At 44.2% G+C, this 14,239-nt stretch overlaps 1 protein-coding gene across 1 annotated transcript in view; it reads left to right on the top strand.

The window, feature by feature from the left end:
- Nucleotides 1–420: 420 nt before the first annotated feature.
- The window catches only part of ADAM9 (ADAM metallopeptidase domain 9), a 36,083-nt gene continuing 22,264 nt past the window's right edge, over nt 421–14,239 (top strand). The window contains exons 1-7 of the mRNA XM_067545146.1: nt 421–575; nt 6,418–6,515; nt 7,590–7,654; nt 8,781–8,859; nt 11,616–11,692; nt 12,442–12,631; nt 13,507–13,572. Coding sequence (XP_067401247.1) covers nt 497–575; nt 6,418–6,515; nt 7,590–7,654; nt 8,781–8,859; nt 11,616–11,692; nt 12,442–12,631; nt 13,507–13,572 — 654 coding nt within the window. The 5' untranslated portion in view covers nt 421–496. The remainder of the gene's footprint in view (nt 576–6,417; nt 6,516–7,589; nt 7,655–8,780; nt 8,860–11,615; nt 11,693–12,441; nt 12,632–13,506; nt 13,573–14,239) is intronic.

Consider the following 14,239-nt stretch of genomic DNA (forward strand, 5'->3'; position numbering starts at 1 on the left):
TGCCGTGTCCCCTCGTTTAATTAACTCCTCCCCCCCCCCCCAATCATATTCTGCCCATTTTACAGACAGCACAGCGCGGACAAGCAAGTTTTCTGGGCACCTGGGTGCCGGCCCCGTACCCCTGGCTGAAGCTCTCTGACTGGCCCCAGCTCCCTGAAATGTCCCTGGGTGCCTGCCCCGCACCCCTGGCTCTCCTGAGTCCCCTTACCCCAGCTCCTTGCGTCCGATCCCCTGACGCTCTGCTCGTGCGCCTTCCGGGCCGGCAGGCCCTGGGCTGTCAGTCAGTCTGTCACGTGTCCTAGCTCCACCCCCCCCAGGGGGGCGGTGGCGCCGGCTCCGCCCCCGGGGGCGGGGCTTCCATTGGCTGACCAGGCGGAGGCTGAGCCGCGCAGGCTCGGACGCGCGCGCCGGTGCCTCAGAGCGGCCCGCTGCCCTCAGTTCGGCCAGCCGCCGCCCGCCTCGCGTCGAGCTGGAGCCACGGGAGCCGGGGACGGGGATGGCCTGGGCCCGGGCGGCGGGGAGCTGCCTCTTCCTCCTGCTCCTCGCGGGGCCGGGCCTGCCGGCGGAGCGGCCGGGTGAGTGCGGCTCCCGGGAAGGACCCACCGTGGGTCCCAGCCCCAGTCCGGGGGGGTCCCAGCCCCCAGCCTGTGGAAGGGGCAGTGCTGAGGGTCCGGGGGGGTCCCAGCCCCCAGCCTGTGGAAGGGGCAGTGCTGAGGGTCCGGGGGGGTCCCGGGTCCGGGGGTCCCAGCCCCCAGCCTGTGGAAGGGGCAGTGCTGAGGGGCAGGGGGTCCCGGGTCCTAGCCCCCAGCCTGTGTAGGGAGCCGTGCTGGGGGGCAGGAGGTCCTAGCTCTCGTACCCCAAACTGCAGGTAGGGGAAGTGCCCTGTACAGGACCCCCCAGAGCCCCTGGGCCCCAGATCCTCGTGCAAGGGGCAGTGCCGTGTGACGGGAGGGTGCCCCCACCTTTCCAGCCCGTAATGGAGGTCCCGGGTGCAGGGCGTGCCCGGCATGCAGGTCCCTGCAGCCTTCGGTGTGGGCCCTCCGGGAAGCCGTGCCGCACGCCCAGAGAGCTCTGGGCATAAACGTGGGGGCCCGAGGAGCCTGGACAAAGGGGAGATAGCCAGCAAGACGGTCGAGCTGTGATGCCTGGTTTTAAGTTTGGCCTTTTGGTTTTCCACTTTGAAGATGGCCCTTGTTTTTTAACCGAGTTTGAATGAGTTTCCAGGATCTCATTTCTGTGAAGCATGTACTCAGCTACGGTTTCAGACTGTGGAAACGGGTCTCTTTCAAGGCAGATCCGGCAAAGATCTTTCTCGTCTTTGTGTTTTGCCCATGCCAATCTGGAGTGTTGGAAGATCTACCTCATGATCTTCTGGATTGTAGCGTTTTCTGGCTGCTGAGGGCATGCTGGATTTTACCTCTTCAGTAGGAAAAAGAGTCTCTCTTCTCAAAAGAGAATGTTTTTAGTATTTTCAGTCCCTGTTAATTAAATTGGTGGCAGTTTTTGCCCTTTGAGCATCATACTGAAGAAGAGACTTTTTATTGAGTTCTGATTGATGTTTTAATGTGTTACATAGATGTCACTGTTTTACTGTGTATGTTTTTCTTATTTTGTAGTCACATGATGTCTTTTATGATCTAATAAAATTGAACTGAATTGATATAGTCACACTCCCCAGCCTGGAGGTGCTTTGGGCAGGCAGACTTCAGGCAAAGGGGAGATCTCAGTGAGAGGTGCTCCCCTCTTCAGGGAAGCCCAGACCTCTAAAACCTCAGCTGGGGGAGCACTCTATCAGAACACCCCAATCCCAGAGTAGGCATCCCCAAATCTCTGGCTAGGGGAGCATCCCCGAACCCTATGTAGACACCTAAAACTTTGGTCAAGGGGGAGCTTTCTGGGATAGAAGCACCCCTACCATGGGGACTCTGGGGGCACAACTGCTCAGAAACCCTGAGCAAGGGGAGCACTTTCTATGGGGATGCCCTCTTCTCCCCTCCCTGCATCCCTGAAAGTCTCACATAAGGGGATATACACAATGCAGCAGCCCCCAAATCAGACTCACTCTTGCAACCCATTGGGCTCCCAGACTGCCAATCTCAAAATCCTCTGGCAGGATTCAGTTAGAGATGTCTTTCCAGACTCAGGCTGGCTGTGGCTGTGCAGATTTCCCGTTACATCTAAACTCCCCTCTCTCTGGGTAGGGAGCTGGTGTTCTGTTCTGACATCCCCTGTTCAGTGTGCTCCTATTATGCTGATTCTCATGTTGGGCACATGCTATGGGCTGAAATGTCTGAAGTCTGTCATCTGTTGTCTCCCTCTCATGGAAGGGCATTACCCTGCCCTGCCCTTTCTCTTAGATCCCTCAATTTATCATCTGTGGAGTGCTTCCTAGCTAGAGCTTCCTGGCATGTGTATTGAGGGGTGTTATCTGAAGCTGTGACACTGATGCTGTATACAGAGAAATCACATTTTAATTAATGATTTGTATTATCATAGTGCCTAGGATCCCTAGTCATGGACTAGGATCCCATTGTATTAGGCGCTGTAGAAACATAAAATAAAAAGATGGCTCCTGCCCGGAGTAGAGATACTTCTACAATATAAGACAATAGACAGAATATGGATACAGATAGATGGGGATGTCCAGGAAACAGTGAGACAGTATTAGTCAGCTTGATAGGCAGTGGGCTCAGCATACTGGCAACCTAACTAGTCAAGTTTTTGTAGGCATCCCAGCAAAGGAGTTTTCAGATGGATAATGAGTTAGTTTTGCAGATATTTATAAACACCTCATTCAAGCATGAGTGGCAGCATGGCAGAAAGCACAGAGATGGGCATGATCCCCTTTTGGGTGAGTGAGATAGGAAGATGGCTTAAAGGCAGAAAGAAGAGGCAGTTCAAACGTAAAAGCCCTAAATGTTGAGGTGTTCTTTCAGGCTATAGCAAGGTGGGGAACAGAAGGATGCTGTGAGGTGGAGAGGGGTTTGGAGTTGTAGGCTAATGGGAAGAAGGAGACTTCAATGGTAGAGATGTAGAGGCAATGGCTCAGACGTGGAGAATTTTGAACAGACTGGGCAGCACCAGTAAAAGAGCAACCAGGAACAGTATTAAATGATGTGTCTTTTGGGTTTTAGATATTTGTTTCTAATGTTAGAATTGTCAGTTCTTGTTGTGAGGGCTAACAACTCAGTTCCTGCCTGCAGTTGTGGAAGATCCTGTCAAACACAGAAGTTTTTCTAGCAAGGATTTTTGTGAACACTATTTATCTTCTAAGAGTTCAGTTCAATTAGTCGTCATCTAGGTGTCAACAGAAGAAAATAGCAGCTTTCCTGTGGCTCAGACTTAATTATAAATAAGAAGGGAGGAAACATTGAAGACTTCAGGGGAAATTGGAAGCCAGGAGCTACTTATTTTATTACACCAAGTCATTATGAGTGGTTTCTTCATCCTGGAATGTAACTATTTTGAACACACCCCAATAAATAGGCATAGGAGACGGAAGTCAGAGCGTCACTCGGAAACTAATAAGTTACTGAGGAAATCATTATCACAAAAAATGTATATTAGTAAATGACATCAGTTATGTATGTTGGAGATTATTTTCCCTCTTGTACCCCTGTAAAGATCAAGCATTTGCTCTTATGTGGTATTAAAATGATCTAACATTGCCTGGGAAAGAGCTATGCCTCGTGCTTACTAGAGTTTTTGGCTTTCAGTGTTTAGGGTTTTTTCCCTGATATTTGGTGTCTTATACCAATTATGACTTTCTAACAACATATTTTATCAATTTAAAAAGTTATTTTTAAAGCACATTTCAACATTTATGGTCTGAATTTTCCTGGCAATTGCAATCTTCAGTTCTGAGAATTCTCTTATTTAACATGTGGAAGCTGCTGAGCCACCTTAGAGAGCTTCCTCTGTCTCAGCAACATATTTGGGGACAGAACCGAGCAGAAAAGTCAGGGGATGGGAAGTTTTCCCCTGTAGTGGAGTAAAAGGAGGAAGAAGAAACTTAAAAATTTCTAAAATTGGTTCTTTCCGTGCTTATTTAAAAAAAAAAACAAAAAAAACTGAAAATTACTTGATGGTAACGTGATACTGGAAAAACGTAACTTCTGGCTTTACCTGAGCTTAATGGGATCTTGAGTGATGTGATTAATGTTCTAGAGGGGTAGCCATGTTAGTCTGTATACAGCAAAAACAACGAGAGTCTTATAGCACCTTAAAGACTAACAAATTTCTGCGGGCATAAGCTTTCGTGGGCTGCAACCCACTTCGTCAGATGCATGTGTAACGTTAAATATCTTGGTGTATACTCTCTCATGGTTCAACTTGTACAAAGTCTAGTTTGTTGTGGTAACGAGAAGTGGCCACTGTACTTAAGTTGTTTTAGAGATACTGGTATGATGGGGGTAGGGGGAGATGAAAGTCTTAAGGTTAGATGAACTTGGAGAGTGATTGGCAAAGGGGTCAGACTCCAGACAGTGACATATCTGGTATTGGTATGTTATGAAAACCAGGAAGAAAACTTGGACTGTAGACGTTTCCTTATGGATGTTTCTCAGTTATCATAAACTACAAGAATTGCAATGTAGTTTTGGAGATAAATTATTACAGGGAATAGAAATATTTCCATCCCCTCTTGTTTGTTAGATTTTAAAGCTAGTAATCTTCTGGTGAGGTCATTGATTCCATTGTTATGTGTCAGTAAAATCTGTTGCACTTAAAATCCTTTGTAGCTCCCATCCCCATCTTTCCAAGGGGAGTGGCTATTGGCTTAAGCACAGACACCGAGGTTTTTTGGCTGATCATAAACCCACATGTGCTACCTTATTTTATAGAGTAAATGCATTAGAAGCATTTGCTTCCACAACTGATATAATGGATTCTCCTTAAACAATTCAGTTGTCCAACTGTCCTTATCAGGAAGCATCTGCATCATGTTGCTGGGGTGCCTGTATAAATCCTGTATATAACAACAATATTCTCTAAGGATGGAGATTCTATCTAGCATAGGTTTTTAAGGCCCGGCTTGGCAAAGCCTTGGCTGGGATGGCTTAGTTGTGGTTGGCCCTGCTTTGAGCAGGGGGTTGGACTAGATACCTACTGAGGTCCCTTCCAACCCTCATCTTCTATGATTCTGTGAATCTCTCCTGAAAGAGTTTACGTCTTCATTCTGTGTCGCATGCATTCAGTTTAACTAGTTAAATCGATTACTATTTTATGGGAGTTCTTAAAATGCATACTGTGCTGTAAAAGCTTTTAACATGTAAAAGCTTTGACTGGCATATGCTGTGATTAGAGCACGTTGCTGAGTTCTGTAGGACTTGCTGGCTGGGTTTGCTGCTGCTGCACCATATGGAGGGGAAAAGTAGCTTTTAGGAGTCTCTCTCATATAATTTAGGGAGGCAGTGTGGCCTAGTGGATAGACCACTAGACTTAGATTTGGGAGACTTGGGTTCCATTCCCAGTTCTGCTACGGTGTTACCTTGGGCAAATTCCTTCCCCTCTCTGAGCTTCATTTTCCCCATATGTCATAATGGGGATAATGATGCTAACTCCTCTGTAAAGCACTTTGAAACCTGATGTAAGGTGTTGTTTGTATTTTAAAAGACTATCAGATTGTGAATGAGCTTCTAATTTGAGGCAGTCTGGCTAACTTAGTTTATTACTCTCCACTTCTCAGATGGGCACCGTATTTTGTGGCAGTGCGTATTTGTAAGGCATTTTGTGACTGGCAGTTTTTATACGTGTGCTCCCCTGCACTTGTCAGAAGCACCCTTTTTAGGAGGGGGTTGAGTTCTTTAAATATATGCTGCTGTCTTGGGAGTATGGTACTTTCCACAAACAATAGGCTGCTTGTCTTCCTCTAGTCAGGTCATTGAATGGTCAGTATAAGCTTCTTAGTTTGTCCCGCTCTGATGCATGAGGTTGGATAGTATCCTGTGCTTGTATGAAGAAGGTATGATACCTGATATTTCAGTATGCTTTCAGTTGTTGATGCTTGCTTTTTGGATCAGTATAAAACTAGTGTCTTAGATAGAAAGCCAGATAACAGAGTCAGTGTGCTTCCAGATTTATCATAGCTACTCCTATGGCTCCCATTACTGTAGTATCTGAGCACCTAACAATGTGTCTGTCCTCACAACACCCTCGTAAGGCAGGGCAGTGCTGTTGTCCTAATGCTGCAGATAGATAACAGAGGCACAGAGTGGCTCGGTGACTTGCACTAGGTTACCCACAGAGTGTGTGCTAGAGCAAGGAATTGAATCTGGGTCTCTCATATCCCAAACTAGCATCTTAATCATTGGCCCATAATCCTTCCAAGGAGAAATTGTCTCAGTGCTCTGGCATGGTCTGTTCGTTTTAGTTTCTTAGTGACATGCTTAGTGGCATCATTTGCTTTTTCTTTTCTAGGTTTCCAGCAGATCTCTCACCTGTCTTCCTATGAAATTATACATCCACAGAGGTTAACAAGAGAGCGGCGAGTGGCCTCCAATTCCTCCTCACTACAGGTACTTGGAAGTGTTTAAAATCAGTCTCTGCTTCTGAATCAACTCCATCTACAGCGGCCCTAAACTCAGTCAGGCTATCTTCTCTACCCCCCCACCCCACCCCACCCCCACCCCCGGCGCGCGCCCACAACATAAGCAAGACCTGCTGGCTTTCAGTTGATGGTGGTTAGTGCATCATTGACCCATCAAGCCAGGTAACTTCCCCACGGTAGGACAGAGTCTGTGCACTTTAAGGCAGTCAAGGCTTAAACTGACTGTCATCTTGTCAGGATTAACAGGATTTCTGTGACCAGGGCATGATGCTGTTAGCACAGATGCCTTGCAGTTGACTGTAGTGGTAAGCCAGTGCTCATGCTGTGATAATTAATGTAGTCGCCAGTCAGTTCAAACTGTCCCCTTAAATAAACTCATCCCAACCTACTGTGTCCCATTGGGCTAGTACTGGGCAGTGGAGAGAATAGGACCAGTGCATAAAGGCTGAAGGATGCAGTAATAAAAACAGCATTGTCCTTCCCCAGCTGAAGAGATGACATGAAAAATACTAAGCTTCTTTCCAGGGGACTTAGGAACATGTTGTTAATGGAATAATTAAATGCAGAAAGCTAGTTTTGAAATAACTTTCTAAGTGTGAGTTAAAACCACGTGGGAGAAGGTGCTGGGATTTGAGGCTGGAGCGTAATGTGATGTTTTGGGATCACCCCTATTTTGTTTATGCCTGCAGTCTGAAATCAGCAAAATGTTTAAGAATGGGAGTTTCTTTATTAGCTCAGTCTCTTGGGTTTTGTAGGTGTAGAAATGACCAAGACAGGTAGTAATTTGCCTAATGGGTGTGTGGGAATTGTACAAGTATGTGAATTGAGAATGAATGTGCATAGTGAGGGCCTTAAGTAAACCCTCATGGCTGAGTTATACCAATATAAGGCTTTCCTTAGTGGCAGGGTGGATGGAGGTGACAGTAGTGGTTTGAGTGGAGTATTTGGGCATATGGGTGCTGTTTGCTCCAGGGTTTTGGATGATGGTGGAGAGAACATTTTTGTTACTACAATGTGTAAGTGTTCTCTTTTCTGTGCTCAGGACAAGGTGTCATATTTCATTCATGTAGAGGGGAGGAAACACCTCATTCACCTAGAAAAGAACAAGTAAGTGACTCATCTTTCATTCTGGCTTCTGGTAAATCTGTCCTGGGATGATTCACTGTCTATCAATGGCATTAGATTTATAAATTGACAGGTATCATGCTGTTTCCAGTCCTGGCGGTGATGTGTCAGAAGTTTAAACCCATACAGGAAAACAGTTGAAAGTGGACTAACCCTCCCTCCCTCAGACCCCCAGCAATAGGGTACCAACTAAACATTTTTCTGAGCTGTCCTGATAATATGGTGATCAGCCTCAAGTACAGGAAGTGACTATCGCCCAAAAGGGATCTGGGCAGGGATTAAAAGGACACCATCTCACTTAAAACAAACAGGCAAACAAACAAAACACTTTTTTTTAGCTGCTGGCTTGTGACTTCTACAGTTTTATTTTTAAATTCTCTCCCTTGTTGCTGTGGTAAAGATACCCACAAATGAGGAAACTGGCTATGCACACAGTGCTATAATGTCCAGAGTGTAAACACACAGAAAATAGAGAGATCTTTCTCTAGTCCTTGTATAGTGATTTTAAGGGTTACTTGTAACAACAATAGGTTAAAATCCATCAGAAGTGGGGGTTTTTAAATTAATGTTCTTCATAATCATCATGTTGTAATAATAAACAAGAGAGACGATGTCAAACTTACTAGGCTCTGCGATCTGTAGCTGTCATTCATCAGGTCTCTGGTCCTCAAAAACATGAAATTTGGCTTCTCTGCTTTCTGCTGGTTGGCCATCACTGAATCAGAACTGGGTCACCCTTTTTTAAATAGGAGCCTTTCCCAATGTGCTTTCCTCAATCTGCCTCTGACTGCTGCAGTCTTCTACTCCCTTGCCTTCCAGCTTGAGAGCATTTAGCTCCATTTTGATGTTTTCTCTTGCCTTTTTGTGTTTCATTTCTGAGGAGGTGGTAGATGCTTGCATTAAACATCCTGGCCCAGTACCTGGAGTTTTGCATAGTATAGTTATGTAGAGGAATCAGTCCTCTGAATAATTCCTCAGTTGTTCATGGGTTTTTTTAATCAGTTTCCTTATTTCAATGCAGATTTTTCAGTACTGCTAATATTGATCAGGATCTGTTTTCTTGTTGCATCAACATTTTTGTGGCATTTTCTTTTTTTCCCTTTTTCAGAGAATTTTTACCCAAAGATTTCACAGTATATACCTACAGTGAGGAAGGGAAGTTGCAGTCTGAAAATCTAGACATGCAGGTGGGTTTCCTTTCTTTTGTATCCTTATTGAAGCAGGGTGATTAGAACGCCATACACCTGCATTATTAAAGAGTAATGTATTAAGAAATTGACTAGAGCATCTTCTAAAGGGCTAGGTTCTAATCTGCAATGCACAACACATTTCACTTCTTGTCTGTGAAGATGCCTTGGGATCTAAGATGGAAATTTGTCCCTTGGCACCTAACACTAGAGAAATCCCACTTTTCTGTGGTGGGCGGAAGGGTGTGCACTCATGGTTTTTTGGTTTTGTTTTTAACTGGGTTTTTCCTGTTTGTGTGGGTGAGTGTTTTAAAATCTTAATTTTTTTAATTGAAAAAGGAAATACTTTTCTTGATTAGCCATTGAATGTCTTCTTTCTGTTTGTCCTTGTTATACCGGTGTTTGTGCATTGTAAGTGCAAGAGCAATGTAATGTTTCTATTATTTGCTGAACCCCTTGAAGGGCATTGGTCCTGTACTTGACTGACTGTCAGATACTACTCTTTATGGCACTTGGTGAAGCAGTATAAGGACAGACAGAGAACAGAATGACTTTCATAGACAGTATCCTTCTTACCCATGCTCCTCCCCCTCACTGCTTGGATCATAAAATGTCTGTGATCGTATAGCACTAGTGCTCCATGGGTTATAGTCAGAACTACTTCACTAGGAAAAATGTGTACAGCTCTTCTCCCCATATGAGCAAGCTGCTGCTGCTGTGACTGCTTCCACACACCCCATTTCTTCACCAGGTGGCCATGAGACGTTAAATTTTCACAGACTGATTAACTGGTTTCATGGAACAAACACAAATGGTGCCTCATGTCAAAACATATATATGGGCATTTTACTCCCCCTCCGCCACTCACTCGCCAACATTGCTCTTTAAAATAAGTCTGCTCTGTTATTTCTGTGTGGGGTGTGATACACAGTGTCTCTTGCTTTCAAATGGAGCGGTTAAGGGTTTGGTTTTTTCCTTGCCTTTCTATGAAAAGGCAGGTACTTGAATCAGAGGAGGAACACAGTTTCTGCTTGATAGTGAGGCTTTAGTTCAGGCAGAGGCCATGACAAGCTTTGTTGCTCTGAGGGATTATTACATGCTTTAAGAACTTTGTAAGGCACGAGGCCAAAGAACAAATGGTTTCAGCTGCCTGACAAGTACAATGGTCTCCAAAAATAAGTTGACTAGAGAACCTTAGAGCTCCTGCTGTAATGCAGGGACTATTCTGCATGGCACAGAATGAAATGTATTTGCTTTGTGATTGCCCCCTAGGCCAATTTACAAAACAGGGTCAGGTGGAGTACAGAGCATGTTGGGCATGCTCCTGTATGGGTTTCTGTGACGGGTGTGTGATGTAAATATTGTTGGGTATTTAGCAGGCTGTGAAACCACATGTTTCGCTCCCAGGGGATGGAATTGCTGCACTAGACTGGATTGTTGTGGGTCTTGTGCTGAGATCCTATTGGACGTCAAGCTCGAGTGGATAATGGCTTTCATCTGGCATTGTTCTATTTTCCCAATGATGTCTCTTCAGGGCTGGTCAGGGGTGTACTTAGGCAGCAACGATTGTCTGTCCACTGGCAACAATAGCAGATGTGACCACCTCTCTGGCTAGAGCGAGGTAGCACACAAGCCAAAGGGCATATCATCCAAAATCCATTCCTGGAAGGCTGAATGCTTCACTGGCTCAGCCCAACAGGGCTGAGTTTACAATATTTATTGGGGCTGGGGTGGGGAGGTGACAACAAACAACTTGATAGTTGGACAGCTCAGCTTCAAGTCCAGAGACAGTTTGCAGATGGTGTTTTGGAGCCCGGTGGCTGAATATTAGAACAGCTGTTAGGAGAGTAGACGTCAGTGTAGACATATCTATAAAATCTTCAAATGCTACAGCAGCACAGCTGTGCCACTGCAGTTGCACCCCTGAAGCTACTGAGGCTAACGGGAGGGATTCTCCTGTCTGTGTAGGTAATCCACCCCCCTTAGATGTGGTATCTAAGTTGACAGAAGAATTCTCCCATCAACCTTGCACTGTCTACACAGGAACCTAGGTTGGCTTAACTATGCCACTTAGGGGTGTGGGTTTTTCACACTGTGGGTGATGTAGTTATGCTGACCTAACTTTCTAGTCTAGACCAGGCCTAAGAGTATATTTGCTACTGGGCAGGTAAGGGAGCTAATTGGGTGGTGTAGAATTTAGGCCTGTTGTGCATTAGAAAACTAGGTTGGCATAACGATGTCACTTGGGTGTGAAAAATCCACACCCAATGAGTGTTGTATTTAAGCCAACCTAGGCCCTGTGTAGACAGCACTAGGTGAATGGAAGAATTCTTCCGTCAACCTAACTGCCACCTTTTGGGGAGGTGGATTACCTGTGCTGACAGAATTGTATGTAGTGTTTTACGTGTAGATATACCCTTAGACAATTCAGCAGTGCTGAATTGCTGGTCCTCTTGGGCTGTGAAATGGACCTGCATTTATGGTACAAGGAGATTGGCTTTCATGGTGTTTAATAATAATAACACAAGAGTCCTCGAACATCTGGTATTTTAATGAATAACTCCCACATGTTTATCTGTGTGGAGGATGAACATCTGTATGGTATTCTCCTGTGCATGTGTTTCTTTAGCCTGGGGAAGGAGATACCATCCTGCCATTAGTGCAGTAAGGTGAACAATAGCAGCAGCAGCAGTAGTAGTCTGTTGCATTGTATATGTATAGAAATAATGAATAATAAATTTCTTTTTTCCCCTTAGGATCACTGCCATTACCAGGGATATGTGAATGGGATACCAGATTCCATTGTTGCTGTCAGCACTTGCTTTGGACTCAGGTAACAGAACTCTTCTTGTGTATATAGTTATCATAACTGTACATTGTTATAATCCGATTCTCTGGAACCGAATCCCACTCTCCTGTTGACTTACTTAGTTTTGAACCACACATTAATCATCTGTTGGTGCTGGGCTGCATGAGTGTTATGTTTAATACCATCATGTTTTTGTAGTCCTTTGTTGATGCAAAACTCACAAATATTTTGATTAAGACAAAATTATTTGATGGGTGTGACTACCATTTGTCCTCAAATTCCAGTTCAGAATTCCTCCACACCCCGCACAACAACTGACTTCACTGTTCAGCCATTAGTGAATCTGACAGAAATAGTTGCATCTGTTTAGTATTTTTACAATCGTGTATAGAAGGTTAATTTAAAGGATCATTTTTGCATTGGATACAATTATTCTCTACTGTTAGGGAGTTTTTAAATAAAATTTTGATCAGCAGTTTCACTGAGACTTCACACATAAAAGTGTTTTATGATCACCTTTAATTTGAAAAATCTTTGATCTGAGGTAATTTCAGCACCCTTTAGAATTACCTTGATTTGTCTATTGTTGACATTCATATCACTGTTCTTTATTGCTTTCCTGTCGCAGAAATGTAAATGGCAACATTAACTGAACTGAAATATTTGTTTTCAGTGTCTGTGATTAAGGGCCTGATGCTGCAGACTCTTATGAGTATGCTTAACATGACACGCATGGGTTGCATGGTGGTAATGTGTGTTAATCCAATTGTTAGGGGATTGCTGCAAGTGGAAAACATCACGTATGGAATTGAGCCAATGGATTCCTCCTCTGATCTCAAACACATCATATATCGAATGGAGAATGTGAAGAAGGAGTCCATGATGTGTGGAGTTAACAACACAGAGACTGAAAGAGAACACACAGAGGATGAGCATCCTTCCACCATGACTCAGTTCCTGCGAGTGAGTAGGCTAGTGTCCTCTCTACACTGCAGTGTGGAATTGCTTTTATGACTGTTCAGCTAATAACATGGAAATGGTGTATCAGGGCTTAACACAGTTAAGGATTCTGACTCAGGCATTTTTCTACCTGCTGTAAAAACTCCGTGGGTATATCATATTTGAACAAAATGGTTACACTTCCCTCGACATTGCATTAGTACAAACACAGTTGCAAGGTTGCTGATGTGTGTTAACAGTACTGCATGAGGAGATGATGAAGGCAGGAATGTTGCCCTCAGGATGGCGGCTCATCAGCAGGATTCTGGGTCAGGAGCCAGCACGCCACACACCTTGCTGAAACTGGGACTGTTGCACCATTCTCAGAACCATCAAAGTAACAGAGTTTGTTTGGGTTTCATTCAAAGTTTAAATTTAAACTAGAAAGATGGGAGCAGTAAAATGTGTGAGGTATGTGAAAAACCCATGCATGGCTATCCTCTTTACAGCATTTGTTAGCAGCTGCTTACATTTGATATTTATCACAGCTACTACTTCATCTACAGGGAGGTACACGTTGCCTTTCTAAAGAAACATGAATGGGAATTAAGAAAATAAATCCCTTACTTTCGAAATGTAGAAGTTTTTAGTAATTATTTGGCCAGTTTTTAGTTAAAAACACATGCAGAGGAATTATTACTTTGCATAGCTTTTTAATATTTGGCTTTTTCTTTTGGGTGTGTTTCTTATACTCATAAAGCACGTGTTTTACTGAGTGAAATATGAGCATGGATTAGGATGAGCTCACTTGTTTATACAGTTGAACTTGGTAAACTTGTAGTTAACTACAAAGAAAATGTGTGGGATTGTTGTTTTTTGTTTTTGTTTCCTGTTTGCAGAGGAAAAGAGCTATACTTCCCCAGACAAGATATGTGGAGCTGTTCATAGTTGTGGACAAAGAAAGGGTAGGATTTATATATTCATTTTTCTTTATCTCTTGCTTATGGTGGAGGGAGATGTAACTTAAACAGCCTCTGCCCTCAATAACTGTGAACCTTTTAAGGCAGGGTAGTAGTGTTCCTTTCTGTACTAAAACATTCCTTCAGCCCTCATTATTACAAACGGGTTTATTAAAAGCCAGTACGAGGCATTGCCTAGAAAATGCAGATATGTGCAATGAGTTACAACCATAGAAAATTAGGATATTTTAATAAAATTTCAGAGGGTCAGTGCTTTACATTCAAGGATTCTAACGGTCAAAGGAGAATACTTCCCTTCCTGTTCTGTCTCTTGTGACCTGTCTGTGCCAAGGGTAGACCACCTGAAAATGCCAAGATCAGGGCAGGCTGCAAAAGGAGAGCAGATTCTTCCAGCACTGGTGGGTGACACTCAAGTCAGACTTTCCAACCAACCACAAACAGTGCTTCTGATTCCCCACACTGATTATCAAGAAGCTAACCCAAAAATATACACAGCCCCCTTTACTGCATTTCAGTCTCTGGCTCCGAATTGGCCACTAGGTCCAGTAAAGAGATCAGTTATTTAAAACTCTATGCTCTTTACCAAAGAGGTTCTCCTGACCCCAAAGGGTCAGCCACATCACCAGATGAATATAAGTTTGGATCTTACCCA

Source organism: Emydura macquarii, unplaced genomic scaffold (genome assembly GCF_026122565.2).
Source record: "Emydura macquarii macquarii isolate MOO-44397 ecotype Brisbane River unplaced genomic scaffold, CSIRO-AGI_Emac_v2 contig_201, whole genome shotgun sequence".
NCBI lineage: Eukaryota > Metazoa > Chordata > Testudines > Chelidae > Emydura > Emydura macquarii.